This window comes from Callospermophilus lateralis, chromosome Y, assembly GCF_048772815.1.
Source record: "Callospermophilus lateralis isolate mCalLat2 chromosome Y, mCalLat2.hap1, whole genome shotgun sequence".
Classification (NCBI taxonomy): Eukaryota; Metazoa; Chordata; class Mammalia; order Rodentia; family Sciuridae; genus Callospermophilus; species Callospermophilus lateralis.
In genome coordinates, this window is record NC_135326.1 from 11,993,053 (window position 1) to 12,008,881 (window position 15,829).

Genomic DNA, 15,829 nt, shown 5'->3' on the forward strand with positions numbered 1-15,829 from the left:
GTTACCTATTCCTATTACCCCTCCTGTGCCCTCTCTGGGCTGGCAGAATGTGGGCCTAACACCTGGTGGCCCCGCCGCTGGGCCCTGTCATTCTCCTGGGTTTGTGCCTGGGTTCTCATGTGGACTTTCCTAGATTCACAAGTGGACACTTCTGGCTGCAGTGTGTGGAACAGCAGGTGCATCCTTTCTCAGGCACAGGGACAAGACGGCCCTGTGTCTGGAAGGCGCCCAGCATTTCCTCAAGTCACTGCGATGGCACCAGTGCGGCCCAGCCTGTCCTGTCTGTGCTCACGACAACTGCCCGTTTGCTCTGCCCAGTTCTCTACTGGGCACCTGTTACTGGGTTTGGTGCCAGCGCTGCAGATGCAGTTACATGAATACAGATAAGTACATGCAGCTGTGGGTGCAGAGTGCACAGGGGCTAACACGGAGCTGCAGCTGTGGGTGCAGAGTGCACAGGGGCTAACACGGAGCTGCAGCTGTGGGTGCAGAGTGCACAGGGGCTAACACGGAGCTGCAGCTGAGGGTGCAGAGTGCACACGGGCTAACACGGAGCTGCAGCTGTGGGTGCAGAGTGCACACGGGCTAACACGGAGCTGCAGCTGTGGGTGCAGAGTGCACAGGGGCTAACACGGAGTTGCAGCTGTGGGTGCAGAGTGCACAGGGGCTAACACGGAGCTGCAGCTGTGGGTGCAGAGTGCACAGGGGCTAACACGGAGTTGCAGCTGTGGGTGCAGAGTGCACAGGGGCTAACACGGAGCTGCAGCTGAGGGTGCAGAGTGCACACGGGCTAACACGGAGCTGCAGCTGTGGGTGCAGAGTGCACAGGGGCTAACACGGAGCTGCAGCTGTGGGTGCAGAATAACACGAGCTAACATGGGGCTGTGGGTGCAGAGTGCACACGAGCTAACATGGAGCTGCAGCTGAGGGTGCAGAGTGCACACGAGCTAATACAGAGCTGCAGCTGAGGGTGCAGAGTGCACACGGGCTAACACGGAGCTGCAGCTGTGGGTGCAGAGTGCACAGGAGCTAACACGGAGCTGCAGCTGTGGGTGCAGAGTGCAAACAAGCTAATACGGAGCTGCAGCTGTGGGTGCAGAGTGCACAGGTGTAGAGAACCAGATATAACTGCGTTACTATTACTGTCTTGATGGAGTCTGCCTGCAAACGGGATATTCTGTCAAGGTATAGATAGGTAACAGTGGACATGCTTGAAACTGAGGTGTCTGCTGTCCTTGGGAGGACTTGCCTGCCATTGGGATGTTCTGCCAAGTGGGCTAGGAGGGCGCTGAGAAAAAAAATTTATTATCTGTTCTTAACAAAGAGCAGAGCTCAACATACTCCAGCCGAGAATAGATCAGCCATGAGAAGCGAGTCACTTCTGCTTAGAAAGTAAAACTTCTGTATGCTATGTTTAATTAGCTGAAAGACCTGATTTATTGATGTTGGAAGGCTGCCTTCTTTGTTCACAATACTATAAAAAGATTGCTTGTACACAATAAAGGACTTTTTTTCTGCTGCTGCTTCGCTTGCTCTGCTTCTTCTTTCTTTTCCCATGCTGACCTGCATATGAATTACTGCAACACACAGGAGCTAACAGGGAGCTGCAGCTGAGGGTGCAGAGTGCACAGGAGCTAACACGGAGCTGCAGCTGAGGGTGCAGAGTGCACAGGGGCTAACACGGAGCTGCAGCTGAGGGTGCAGAGTGCACAGGAGCTAACACGGAGCTGCAGCTGTGGGTGCAGAGTGCACAGGAATAACACGGAGCTGCAGCTGAGGGTGCAGAGTGCACAGGGGCTAACACGGAGCTGCAGCTGAGGGTGCAGAGTGCACAGGAGCTAACACGGAGCTGCAGCTGTGGGTGCGGAGTGCACAGGGGCTAACACAGAGCTGCAGCTGTGGGTGCGGAGTGCACAGGGGCTAACACGGAGCTGCAGCTGTGGGTGCGGAGTGCACAGGGGCTAACACGGAGCTGCAGCTGTGGGTGCGGAGTGCACAGGGGCTAACACGGAGCTGCAGCTGTGGGTGCAGAATGCACAGGGGCTAACACGGAGCTGCAGCTGAGGGTGCAGAGTGCACAGGGGCTAACACGGAGCTGCAGCTGTGGGTGCAGAGTGCACACGAGCTAATACGGAGCTGCAGCTGAGGGTGCAGAGTGCACAGGAGTAACACGGAGCTGCAGCTGAGGGTGCAGAGTGCACAGGAGCTAACACGGAGCTGCAGCTGTGGGTGCAGAGTGCACACGGGCTAACACGGAGCTGCAGCTGAGGGTGCAGAGTGGACAGGAGTAACACAGAGCTGCAGCTGTGGGTGCAGAGTGCACAGGAGTAACACGGAGCTGCAGCTGAGGGTGCAGAGTGCACAGGAGCTAACACGGAGCTGCAGCTGTGGGTGCAGAGTGCACACGGGCTGACACGGAGCTGCAGCTGAGGGTGCAGAGTGCACAGGGGCTGACACGGAGCTGCAGCTGTGGGTGCAGAGTGCACAGGGGCTAACACGAGCCACGGTGTGCTGTGGCTGCGATCAGTGGATTTACTTTGTACTGTTCATGATGCCAATTTCTTAATTGTAGCAGGTGACATTCACGTCTTTCTTTCATAATCACTCAAGGTCTCAAAGAAGCAGATGCCTATTTCCTATGAGTTTAAGACTTACAACCCCTCCTCACCCTGACCTGCACCTGCATCTGCCTGGGCCCGGGGCTCCTGCAGCTGGCCGTGCACCCAGGGAGGCCTCACATCCCTTCTGACGTCCTCCTGAGGTGGGAGCCACCCTTCTTCACCTGCTCCCCCTTATCTGTTGTGAACGAGGCTCTGTTTAGATGAGCGAGAGAGGAGCCTGCGCTTGGGTTACACGTTTTACACGACACGGGGCTGCAGAAACAGAGGCCGGGAAGCACAGCCCTGGGCAGTGTCACGCTTCAGCTGGACGGAGAAGGGGAGGTCAGAGGGTCCTTCCCAGAAGTGAAGGTCAGGGGTCCTTCCTGGGTGGCCCTGCCTCAGGTGGAAGGGCAGGGAAGAGAGAGGGCGTCCCTCCTCTGTGTTCCCTCCAAGCTGCAGGGCTCTGCGGGTCCCTGAAGTCCCCCTGCTGAGGGCTCGCTGTCCCGAGTGGGGGAAGGGACTGGACCCTGAGGGACTGCGATAGCTGGATGGCCTGGTGGGGGAGCTGGCAGCCGTGGGAGGAAGCTGGTCCTGCCTGTGCCCACTGGGGATGGTCTTGCCCCTGCCTGTCCCTCTCGTCCCCTCCCTCCTGGCTGCCCTGAGCTGAGCGGCTTCCTCCGTCCTCCTGTCCTCCCCACCCTGAGCTTTCTGCCTTGGAGCCCGCAGACCGCGGTGAGGCCTCTGAATGAGAGTGAGTGCTTCCCGCCTTTGGTGGCCGGCTGGGAGCTGTGTCCAGGGCCCCCAGCTGACAAGCACCAAGGCCCAGCTCGGGGGTAGTGCGTCCAGGGCCACGTCAGTGCCCAGTGCTGCCCGGCTCCGCAGCTCCCCCTCTTGTCCGTCTGGAACTGGGTCTGCCCACAGCCCTCAGACAAGGCCACTCCAGGGCCACGCGGTGTGTGCCCAGACCCCTTCCCCGTCACCCCCTAACTAGCCACGGTGTCCACGGCTGCCTCAACTCTTGCTCTACTTCCTGTGGCCATAAACTGCAAGGGTACTCCCCCTGAGTGGTCACCACCGTCACCACCGTTGTGAGACCTGTCAAGTCACTGGGCAGCAAACAGACGGATTGGAAGGGATTGGAAGGGCCAGGTAGCCGAGGAGAGCTCCCGCCCTCCTCCCTCTCCCCGCCCCCCGCCCCCCCCCCGCCCCCTCCATCCATCTTGAATCCAGGAAGGACCTGACGTTGCTGGGAGGGACAGCAGACTCCGGAGCAGGAGCAGATGGCCGGTCCTGCTTCTAGTGTGCGTGAGCCAGCGGGCGGAGACTCTTGCTGTGACCGTCCCTCCGTCTCTCAGCACCTCCCTGCCTCAGGCCCCGTCCCACATGGACGTCTGTCATCCCTCCTCTGACAGGTGATTAGCTCCTCTTTCACTCTGTGGACAGCAAACAATGGTGCTCTCCCAGGGATTTATTGCCCACTTAGGATAATTGGTCCTTTCCTGGGCTCCGGGAAGGGGGCCAAGGGCTGTGCCTGCTCCACGGCCCTCAGCCACCCATTTGCCCCTGTTCCCTCTATTCTGTCCTTGGACTTTCCCGTCTAACCTGCTCGCCGCCAGGGGCTGGGGCCCCGCCCGTCCCTCCCTGCCGAGGCAGGCAGGCAGCCTGGTGACCGCGGTGTCCCTGGAGCCTCCAGTCTCTGCGCGCAGCACAGGCCGCAGGCGGGTCGCGGAGGCCTGCACAGTCCCGCTGCCCCTCCTGCCTTCTCTGGCTCCTGTCCCCCGGGTGGATGACCACAGCTGAGGCCTTCGGAGCCCGTCTTGATGGAAAGGGCCTCTGCCTTCTCTCTGACCACCCCTGCTGTGGGCCTCTCCCACTCAGCACCCTTGGAGGGCAGCGGGCGCAGCCGGGAGAGCTGTGGTCCCCACCCAGGGGCTTCCTCGCACCCACCTGCCCCTCTCCTACCCTCGGGGACCCCTCGGGTCTGCGGGGCGTGGATCCTACCTGACGCAGGGCCCAGGGATCCCAGGTGGGGCCCGAGACCTCCGGCTCTGCTGGTCGGTGCCTGCGGTCTGCGCCATCCGGGGCCTCCTGGGCCTGGCCGCTGCTCACCTGGTCTGCGGGGTGCAGGACCCTGCCCCGGGCTGCCCTCTGTCCCTGCGCAGAAAGCACCCGCCCTCGGAGCCCCTGCTGAGCCCCTGCCGACGACTCCAGGCTGGACCCTCTGCACTTTCCCTTGGCACCTTCCCAGGGTCTTTGATTATTCGACCATTTTGGAAAGTGGCTGAGAGTTTGGAACCGCAGAAAACGCGCCACGCTGCTGTCGCAGGTGACCCTCATGACCGCCCCGTTCTGGATCGCTCAGCATAAAGGCTGAGTTGGGCTGCACGCGGCCTACGATCTCGTCTTAGATCTGGGGTGAGGAATGAGTCAGGAAACCTCTGATTACTTAATCACGCCTTGCAGGCCCAGGTCAGGGGTGGGCAGGTGGAGCCTCCCGGTGCAGTGTCACCCATAATCTGCTTTATCTCTCCTTTCCACTGTGATCAGGACGCACAGAGACGTGGGTCTAATGGGATGTGGATTGCAGCCCAGTGCACTAAGCTTATCTCTGCACCTCATTTCAGAAAGTGCAGAGTGTCCCCGTGATAGACAGGTGGGGGGGCGTGAAAGGCCACTTGTCGCCACCAAGGTGGCTGTAGTCAGGGGACAGACGGCGACGAGGGAGAAATGGGAGCCCTCGGGCGCTGGTGGGAAGGCGAAAGGCGCGGCCACGTGGGAGAGGGCCGGCCTGTTGGTGGAAGTCACGACCCACCCAGGGAGTTGCAAGCGGGTGCTGAACGGGACGCGCCGGTCACGGCCACCGAGAGGTACGGAGGGAGGTGTCCAGCGCCTGCGCACGTGCGGCCGTCCCCGATGACGTCCAACCGCGGGCAGAACCGAGCTCGGGTACACCTCAGTGCTGGGGACCCGGGGCACTTGTCCAGCAGAGCAGCGCTCGCACCGGCCACAGCTGTGGCCCCAGGCACAGGAGAGGTCCCCAACAGGCAGAGCCACAGGCAGGAAAGTGGACTTCTGGCTGCCGGGGCCTGGGACTGACCGCTGAGGGTGCGCGAGTTTCTCCGTGCAGAGGCGGAAATGCCCTACAGCTGACCGGCGTGGCCATGATGGACAGCTCTGGGAACAGCTGACCCGTGAGCGCGCATCGTGGGCGTGAGAACTGCAGCTCACAGGGCTGTTCTAACGGCCTAGCTTCGCGGGGTAGAGAAGCCAGGCCAGAGCTGAATGCAGTCCTGGGCCCGTCCAGAGTGTGTTTCTGTGCTCTTCAGACCAGGGGGTTTAGAGGAGATTTTTCCAGGGATCACAAGGGAAGGGTGCCCCTGAGAAGCAGATTCACCGGGGAAACAGCTTGAACATCCCCCCAGCCTTGTCCACTCTTAGGTGATGCCTGGAGCTGCCGCAGCCATTCTGGGAGCAGGAGGGGACCAGGCCAGAACAAGGGCCCACCCTGGCTGCAGTAAGGAGCAAGATGGACAAGTCCTGAGCCTCAGGGTGTTGTCAGGAGCCAGATGGACCCACCGGCCTCCAGACCTTACGGCTGTCCGACAGCCACATAAGCCCTGTCTGCAGTCAGGTGCAGGCCAGAGGGGTGATACGGCCAGGGGTGTGGGAGTAGCGCGTCTGCATGTGTGTGCACGTGGGTCTGCACACACGTTTCTGCACGTGCATTGCCTTTGCACCATGTGCACATGCTTCTGAGTGTGCACACATGTTGACTGATGTGCATGCGTGTCACCTAGCTGTACTGTGTGCTGTGTGTGCAGATCTCCCTCCAGCGCCCTGTGCGGCTAACACCGGCACCGCACAGACAGTGGACACTAGTGCTTTCCAACGTAGACAAGCAAAGCCCAGTTGTGCTGGGTTTCTGTTCTCACGCCTAAAAGGCTAGGGGTCACTCCAGGTAAACTGGGCTGCCTGGGCTGTGAAAATGACCACACAAGAGACACAAACACCTTTATCTTTGGGGTCGCTGGGACGGCTCTTCTGACCTTAAGGGTCCTCAGGAAGAGAGAGAGCATGCACTGACCCCTTTTATTGAGGAGAAGCTTTTCAAATGAGGCAAGGGGTCAGGTTTCAGGGGGCTGAGTCTATCTTCATGATGTCCACTGTCAGCAGGTTGACTGACACCTGGGTAGGCCACACCCAAGGACACAGTAAGAGAAGGGGACCTACAAGGCACTTCCATGGAAGATTCTACCCTAAACAGGGCAAGGGTTATATCACAAAGGAACAGGTGAGCGTAGGTCCACCCACGGGCTGTAGCAAGACACACCATGCCCCAGACACCGACCCTCACACCCAAGAAGGTGGGGAAAGCTCTGCCACATTCCTGTGACTGAGCGCCTCAGCACCCAGCGGGGGAGTGTGACTCAGTCACGTCAAGGTGGGTCTCCCACACAGTTGCCTCCTGGACTCCCAGCCCCTGAGCGGACAGTGGTGGTCAGCAGGAGGATGCCCACTTCCTGGGCCCCTGCTTGGCCTCCCTAAGGTCCCCGCCTGGCCCCTCAGCACCCTGTATCAGGGGCTGCACCTGAGACCAGGTCTCTCCCTCTTCCCAGGCCAGCTGCCCCTCTCCAGGACTGACCACTAGGCCAGGACCAACTCCACACAGGCCTCACTCCCAGGATGGAGGCTCGAGCCCCAGGACGGCCTTCCTGGTCACAGCACTGGCTGCCCCTGCCCACAGCACAAGCTGCACTCTGCCACATGACCACGGGGACCCCAGGGGCTCAGTGAGAGAAGCTGACACAGAGGGTCACATAGTGTGGATTCATGGGCAGGACCTATCCACATCAGGCCATCGAGACACAGGCAGTGGGCAGGTGATGGGGCTGGGCAGGGGACTGGGTACTGCTGGAGTGTGGGTGCCTTCCAGGGTTAAATGGGCTGTTTGGAAGTAGAGGCGCTGGGCGCCCAGTGCTGTGAAGGCAGCTGATGTCCATCTCGATCCCTAGCAGATGGACTTGTGCACGTCCAGCACAGCTATAGCCCATGCTCAGGTTCCAGCTCTCAGTGACCCAGCACCAAGTGGAGGCAGAGAGGCCAACCTCAGAGACACCAGTGTGGCCACATGTTCTGGGGAATGCAGGTGACCCGTGGGGACCTTGGAGAACACACGGGGGCATTACAAGCTGAAGCTGGGTGACCCTGGACAGAGCGTGGGATGGTCCCCGGGGGGACCACATCCCAGGGCAGCAGCTGCACAGATGATGTTGAGGTGGCCACATTTATTGTCAGCTGTGAATAGCGGTCAGGCAGGGAGTGCCCTGCCAGAGCCGAGCCTGGCCTGACCCCAGGGACGGAGGCCTGGCTTGAGCTGCGCTGGACGGTGGGGTCCCTCAGCCAGCGAAGGGGCGGGACGCGAGGCCCCTCACCCCCAGGCCCGTGACCTGCAGGAGGAGAGGGTGGAGGTGAGTCCCTGGGCGCGGCTGAGTCTCCCGGCAGCACCAGCCACGGCAGTGCCAGCCACACCAGCTTCCTAAACCTCCCGTAAACGTCTCTGTGTACAGCAGGACATGTGGGGCCTCGGGAGGGCTGTTTTCCAGGTGGACAGAGGTCCCCATGGATGCTGCCAAGCCCGCTCCAGTCCCCGAGGTCAAGATGCGTTACACCTGGCTGAGCAGCCATGGCCGGGAGCCAAGCTGACCCTGGCAGGGACACCCCACTGACCTTGAAGATATGTCCTGCCTGCGGCTCCCGCAACAGCTGCTCTGGACTCAGGCTGTCCGCTGCAGAGGTCACGTACAGGTCGGAGTAGTCAGCCCCCCCGAAGCAGCAGGACGTCACCCTGGACACTGGCATCTTCAGGGTGCACAGCCGCGTCCCTGTGAGTAAAGCTCAGGTACGTCCCTGAAGCCCAGCCACCCGCCTGCTGCTGGACCCCAGGTGGCCTGACTGTGCCCACTCCCCATTGGGGCCCTGGGCCGGCTGGTTCTCCCTGGCACCTGCAGCACTTGATCCCCAAGTCTGCCCTTCCTCATGGACTGCAGGGGTCAGCAGGGCCACCTGGAGCCCAGGAGCTGGAGAGGCAGGAGGAGCCCCCTGGAGCCTGTGCAGGGTGCTCAGCCTGGGACCCTGGTCCAGCCTCCGCCCTCCAGGGTGGGAGAGGACAAGGTCCTGTGGTTTTCAACGCTGGTTTGCGGTCATTTGCTACATCAGCCCCTGTGTTCCCTGCAGTGGCCAAGTGCTGAGGGGCCACCCTGGCACTCCCGCCATCTGCACAGTCCCCCTGTGGCTGGACAAGCATGTGGTGCTGCCCTCCCACTCCTGGACCCTGAACACCGTGGCACAGAGCACCCCGTGGCCCCTCCTTGACCGACTGTCCTGTGCACACACCTGTCTCGGGGTCCATGCGGATCACCCTGCCTCCGTCAATGCAGGCCACCCAGAGTGTCCCCGTGGTGTCCACGCACAGCCCATCTGGCATGCCTTGCTCTGGCTCCAGCTGGCACACCAGCCGTGGGTTTGCTGCGGCAGGACAGACAGAGGCGCGTGGCCCAGACCAGGGGGTGACATAGCGTGGCCTCAACCACGGGAGGGAGTTACGGACCCGGTGGTGCTTCTGGGACCCCAGGAGGGGACTTGCGAGGATGTTGGGGGAGGAACACGGAGGCTCCTGTCTGGGGAGGGTGTGGGGGGCTGGCCACAGAGGCCTCTATCCTGGGAGGGTGTGGGGGTGGCTACTGGAGGCCCCGCCCAGGGAGGGCGTGGGGGAGCTGGCCACGGAGGCCCCGCCCAGGGAGGGTGGGGGGGCGGGCTACAGAGGCCCCGCCCAGGGAGGGCTTTGGGGCTGCCACTGAGGCCCCGCCCAGGGAGGGCATAGGGGGCTGGCCATGGTGGCCCCACCCATAGAGGGTGTGGGGGCTGACTACGGAGGCTCCTGCCCCAGGGAGGGTGGGGGGGGCTGGTCACGGTGGCCCATCCAGGGAGGGTGTGGGGGCTGGCCACGGAGGCCTTCGCCTGGGGAGGGCATGGGGGGCTAGCAATGGCGGCCCCTACCCAGGCCTCCTGTCTGCACGTCGTAGTCATAGGCCCGCACAGAGTAGTCCAGGCTGTCCACGTGGTAGAGAGTGCGGTGGTCCAGGGACCAGTCCAGCCCGTTGGGGATTCCCAGCTGGTCCAGCTGTCTGACCACGGAGCGGTCAGCATAGAGTGTGTACAGGGAGCCCTGCCCCGGCTCCCACACTCCTGGGGCGGACGCCTCTGGCATGGTGCCTGGAGAGAGTGGAAGGTCAGTGGTCAGCACCCCACCCTGCCCTGCCCACCCCACACAGACCCGCTGTGCAGAGAGCTGTGGTCACCCTCAGTCGGGGGACAGCAGGCAGGATGGCCCTCAGGCGGCATCTGTGAGTGAGCCTCTGTGCTGGGCGAAGGGGGGACCCCAGGGATGTTCCACTGGGAAGAGTCCTGCTCAGGCAGAGGTGCAAGGCCCTCAGCCGCACGTGAATGGCCTCTGGCCACTGCCCCACCCTGGCTGCTTCGACCCTCCCAGGGTCCTCTCTGGGCAGGGATCTGGGAAGAATGACATGGAAGCCATGGGCTTTGGAGCGGGAGGGAACCTGTGGGCTGCCCAGCACCTGCATGGCCCCCGGGGGCCGCTTGCCAGCAGCCTGGGGAGGGCTCCTGAGGTCCCCACCCAGCTGGCACCCGCCATGACGGGAGGCTCTGCAGGTGGCCTGGGCCAGTCCTTTCAGCAGCCCACCTGCCACAAACCTCCCGGTGGGGTCCACCTTCCCGTCGTTGAACCTGTTGTGGGGCTTGTCCCTGTCCAGCCAGGCTGCCCACTCCACCTGCCCCGTCGCCCAGTCCAGGAGGCCAAGGCGGGTACCAGAGGCCACCACGTAGCTGCCCTCTCTGCGCAGAGCCACACAGCCAACAGGGTCTCCTGGGAGGACAGAGGACAGCAGGGTGGCCCAGCTGCTGCTTCTCCAGGAGACTCCACCCACGGGGCTCCCGCCAGGAGGCACCATCAGGGCACAGAGCACGTCTCAGCACAGGACCAGTCCTGCTGGGCCTGCGTGGACCACCTCTCTGCACCCCCTCCCCACGACGGCCACCACAGGGCCTCCAGATGGGACTGGAGGCTGCCAAGCCTGCCTGCAGGGCCACCAGGACTGCAGGAGCGGAGAGCGCTGGCCTCTCCTCACATCAGTGCCAGTGTGAGAGCCGCGGGTGCCCCAAGCCCTCGGGTAGGACGCTGGGCCTGGGGCAGGCTCCACAGGAGGGTGCCTGAGGCCAGACACAGACTTGGGGCCAGCCCTGATCTGCAAGGGGACAGTGGCACCTGCCCTTGGGGAGGGGGAGGGTGAGTGGGGGATGTTCCCAGAGTGCTGCTTCTGCTCCTCAGAAAACCCACAGGGGTCATCATCCACACAGGTGTGCAAGCCCCACAGACACACAGGTACCTCCCAGGTGCGTGAGCCCACAGGGGTCAGCAGTCCACACAGGTGTGCAAGTCCCAGGTACCTCAGGCCCACCCTCTGCAGCCCCCAGATCCACTTACTCAGGCCCACTGTCTGCACCTCCCCAGAGAGTGGGTTCCACCGGCACACAGTCCTGGCGGTGATGTCCACATACACCAGCTGACCGGTCTCCTCTTCCCACACGGGACACTCCCCCATCCTGTGCCTCTCCCGGATGACAGCCTCGATTCTGGGGGACGCCATGGCCTGGGAGGAGGACAGGGCTGTGAGTGCCCTGTTCTCTGTCCCATTCTCCTGGTCATCGGGTGAAGGCTGCTGGACCGTGCAGGCTGGGCGCTCCCGAGTGTGTGACATCCTGTGGTCTCAAGGACAGCCTCTTCTGCTCATGAACCCTCACCCAGGCAGACATGGGGATGCAGAGAGGGAGCCGGCCGAGCCCACGCCCCTCCTGGCTCCTCTGTGCCTCGTGTCACTCTGCATGACCCGAGAGGTCGACAGAACGTGCAGGTGCCCTGTCACTTGAAGAGGCACCCCCTGGCAAGGTTCCAGGAGTCCCCCTTTTCCTCTGGTGGCACAGTGTGCCCACCTCCCCCACCTTCCAGGCCCCCCACCTACAGCCTGGGAAGCAGGGGCTCTAAGCTGAGCCGCTGTCCAGGTGGGCCCGGCTCAGAGGCTGGGGTGGGTGCGATCTGCAGGTGGCTGGCTCCGGAGCACACACCCTGGCCTCTCCGCCCAGGAGACCTCTGCCCCAGAAGGGCTCACTTCTCAATGCTCCTGTGAATTGGGTTGCTGTGAGACCCCTGCGCTCCGTGGGACTCAGTTCACAGGGCCCTTCCTGGACAGCACCAGGAGGCCCAGCAACCCAGGGCTCCCATACTGGGGCGGCTCACGTGCTCCTCAGCCCTGGTCCTGTCCTGCTCGCTCAGCTCTTGGGACTCCACCGCACTCTGGCCTCAGCCAGCTGAAGGCTCCACCAGGTGGGGGCGGCGACTCCCTCCCGCCCTCCCCTCCCTGGTCCCTCCCTCTGTGCTTCGCCAAACCAACAGAGCCCCAGGCGGTGGCATGTCACCTGCTCTATCCTGCAGAGCCAAGGTAGCAGTTGCAGGAGTAGCCCCTGCGCTCTGCATTAGAGTGGGAGAAGCAGCAGCCCCTGGGACCTCGCTTCCGTAGAGACCCCGGAGGTCGCGGCCAGCGCCCCGCCAGGCAACGCTGAGCCTTCCCCTTAGGGCCGACCACGCCCCTCCTCAGCCCTCCTGGGTTCTCCCCTCGCACAGGGCTGCCCTGGGCAGCGGGACACTGTGCTCCTCTCCTACTGCAGAAGAGCGCCGGCTTGCAACTGGGGGTCCACGGGCTCACCCAGGCAGGCTCACAGGGAGCACAGGCTTGGCCGGGCAGGCGCAGAGGGACGCAGGGGAGGCACGGGGAGCCCTGGGCAGGCACACGGGCACTGGGCAGGCGCAGAGGGACGCAGGGGAGGCACGGGGAGCCCTGGGCAGGCACACGGGGCGCTGGGCAGGCTCAGAGGGACGCAGGGGAGGCACGGGGAGCCCTGGGCAGGCGCAGAGGGCACTGGGCAGGCGCAGAGGGACGCAGGGGAGGCACCGGGAACCCTGGACACGCACGCGGGGCGCTGGGCAGGGCTCTACTCACAGGCGTCTTGTAAAGAACGGACTGCTGACCCCCGAGCTTCACCTGCTGAAGGGACCCGGCCTCGCACACCTGGCCGTGGCACCCAAAGGTTCACAGGCACCAGCGCCCCCCCCCCGCGTCTTCCTCCGCCCTCTGAGATGGTCTGGGCGCCACTCCCCCAGCCTCCCCTAGGCTCCTCCAGCGCCCTCTGCCCACGTGCCACTCCAACGACTGCAGGGGGGCCAGGGACCCTGCGTCTCTCCTGTCACCACCACTTTCTGCCAGCAGGATTGCCGGGCACTCCACAAGGAGAGGATTTTGGCGGAAGGTGCTGCTCTCTTGCAGGCCCACGCCAAGGGTTTCTCCCGCTGTGGAGCAGGGCTTGGCACCCGCAAGTCGTCCCCCATCCCCGAAAGGAGAGGTGCTGGTGGTGGAGGTGGAGTCCCCGCACCCAGGTCTCCATGCCGCTAAGTGAGCCCAGCTCCTCCACACCCCAGGCTCCAGCCCCAGAACCCAAGGACTCCAGGCTCCAAGGTCCCCTCCTCATGGGCTAGAACCGGCCTTGTGGGTGAAGGACTCCCTTGGGAACCTCCTCCTCCTGGGTTCCAGCCAGCGCTCGGCAGCATCCTCACCCCAACCCTGGTCCCAGAGCTCCTTAGGGCCCCGGACTGCAGGCGCCTGTCTGGGAGACCACCAAGGTGGGTGCTGGGGGCTGATTCCTGCTCCCACAGCCCAGGAGAGGCCACCGCCTGCGTGGAGGGGGTCTAAAGGAAAATGGATGGAGAGCTTGGACCTGGAGCTCGTCCACTCCATGGAAGGTGCTGGGGCTCTTGGGAGCACTGGCTGCAGCCAGGGGGCGCCCGCTCACCCCGAAGGCTCCTGCTCAAGGGGAGGTCAGTGTGTAGCCCTGGCACCAAACCACTTGTCATGCCCCTGTGACCCCACAACAGGACGCCAGGCACCCACCCTTCCCCGCTCCCTGGTGGTCCGGCCGTCCTACCTCCAGAGTGCTCGTCCTCCACCTGCCAAACGCTGGCCCCTTCCCAGGCCCTGCCTGGAGTCCCGGGGCGGCTTCCTTCTGCACCTGGGGCGGATGATCTCATCTGTCTCATGACTTACACCCTCCGACCTCCCATGACTCCCCCGTTTGTAGATGAGAACACACGGGCTCCCAGACGGGACTCCGTGCCCAGCACCCTGCTTGGAAGTCTATCAGGCATCCCACGTGGGCTGGCCCACTCGCCCCTGCTCCCCTGCCTTCCTCCTCCTGTCAATCACCTGCCTTCCTTCTCCCCACCTGGGATGCCTTCCAGATGTCCTGTCCACCAGGCCCCTCCCCCCCTCCCCTCTGCTCAGCTCTGCAGACCCCTGGGTTTGGGAGCCTCTTCAACCAGGTCTCCCTGGCACCACCCTATCCCCGTCTGCTCCCCCAGAGCAGGAGCCTTGTGCCAAGTCAGTGTGAGCTGTGTCCCCTGCAGTGACTCCTCTGATGTCCTGCAGCCACCCTGCTGGCATGGGGTGGGTTCCCCCACCAGAGCAGGGCTCAGTCACATGGACAGTGTCCAGTTCTCACCCTCCTGGTGACACTCCTTCCTCCCTGTGGGACAGCTGGAGATAGTTTGCTGGACCCCGCCTGCTGGCCCCACGTCCCACTTGGCTGTCCAGGGAAGCCGTGGTGGCCCTGGGGCACCTTGGGAGCCACAGTGGCCTGCGTGCTTGTGGTGAGCCCACCAGGCGGTACTCCCTGTGGGAGACCTGCTGGAGTTAATGGGTGCAGAGCAGGCCGAACAGAGGTTGGCTGCAAGGTAGCCCCGCACTCAACCCCCTCCCTCTGGTCCTTTGTCACCTTGCCTCAATCTGAACATGCAGCCCCCTCAAGGCTGAGCACTCAGCGCCCCCTTGAGCCAACAAGGCAGCTTGCAGACCCAGAGGCCCTGTTAGATTTGGGCTATAAAAACTCCCTCCTGCCAGGCCCCCTCTCTCTTGCTCTCTCTCTCTCTTACTCTCTGTCTCTGGCTCTTGCTCTCTCCCTCTTCATCTCTCCTCTTCCCTGAGTCTGTGTCAAGGTCACCTTCCATGAGCACCTGTTCATCAGACAGCTCCGCCCACCTGACCTATGTGTCCACGCGGGCAGGACCAGGACAGCCCCGCCCATCTGCCCCTGTGTGTCACCATGGGATGGACCCAGTCCCTGCCTCAAGGCTGACAGCGGCGCTGATGCTCAGAAGACTCCCTGCGCCCCCTGCTGGCCGCCGTCAGCCTCGGGGCTCAGAGCACCTCCTGCCTCTGGTCCACGTCTCTGGGGCTGGGGTCCTGAGGGCAGGCCGTCCTCTGCAGGGTCCAGGGAAGCTCCTTCCTGCATCTCCCCCCCCAGGACCCCAGGCCCTAAGCTTGGGTCCTCATCACTCCAGTTGTCTCCCTGTCCCCTCTGTCCCTTCTCCATCTGCCCCGCTTCTCAGCACCCTGCTAACTCCTTGGGTCCCGAGACCCTCCAGGTCACCTCCCTCTCCGCATCCCTACCTATCAGGTGGCAGAGGGCCTTAGGCATTCCCAGGGCCAGCACTGGATGTGGACACTGACATCAGCGGGCCACAGAACTCATGCCCTGGGCAGCAAGGACCTCCCTAACCAGAAGAGAGTCTCTGGGAGACCCTGCCCCAAAGGCATGACCCCACAGTCCCAGGAGAGCTTCTGGGGGAAAGGGGGGGCTCTCATATGGAGAGACTGGAACCTGCATCCTGTAGACCTGGGGTGACCTTGGCAGCTGTGTGGGGGGGTGCCCAGTGGAAGGTCATCTGCCTGTAGAGGGAATCGGGGCACCCAACCACCCATCCCTGCTCACAGCCCCTGTACCCCTCCCTGCCTCTCCCTGCTCACACCCCCTGTACCCCTCCCTGCCTCTCCCTGCTCACACCCCCTGTACCCCTCCATCCCTCTCCCTGCTCACACCTCCCAGTGCCCATCCCTCCCCCTCCCTGCTCACACCGCCTGTACCCCTCCCTCCCTCTCCCTACTCACACCCCCTGTACCCCTCCCTCCCTCTCCCTGCTCACACCTCCCAGTGCCCATCCCTCCCCCTCCCTGCTCACACCGCCTGTACCCCTCCCTCCCTCTCCCTAC

The 15,829-nt window shown here is 63.3% G+C and overlaps 1 protein-coding gene across 1 annotated transcript; it reads right to left on the reverse strand.

The window, feature by feature from the left end:
- Window positions 1-7,978: 7,978 nt before the first annotated feature.
- LOC143639780 (regucalcin-like) lies at window positions 7,979-14,758 on the reverse strand. The gene is made up of 8 exons (XM_077107845.1): window positions 14,713-14,758; window positions 13,710-13,793; window positions 11,161-11,326; window positions 10,360-10,542; window positions 9,657-9,872; window positions 8,994-9,125; window positions 8,328-8,482; window positions 7,979-8,047 (listed from the first exon to the last, which is right to left on the reverse strand). Exons 3-8 carry the CDS (start codon window positions 11,321-11,323, stop codon window positions 7,997-7,999), a joined length of 900 nt encoding a protein of 299 aa, XP_076963960.1. The 5' UTR covers window positions 11,324-11,326; window positions 13,710-13,793; window positions 14,713-14,758; the 3' UTR covers window positions 7,979-7,996.
- Between the last annotated feature and the right edge of the window lie 1,071 nt (window positions 14,759-15,829).

Coding starts and splice junctions, on each gene's coding strand:
- LOC143639780 (XM_077107845.1), bottom strand. CDS start 11,323: ATGGCGTCCCCCAGAATCGAGGCTGTCATCCGGGAGAGGCACAGGATG. Junction 10,543..11,160: donor GGTGCAGACAGTGGGCCTGA/GTAAGTGGATCT, acceptor CTGTCCTCCCAG/GAGACCCTGTTGGCTGTGTG. Junction 9,873..10,359: donor CACCGGGAGGTTTGTGGCAG/GTGGGCTGCTGA, acceptor CACTCTCTCCAG/GCACCATGCCAGAGGCGTCC.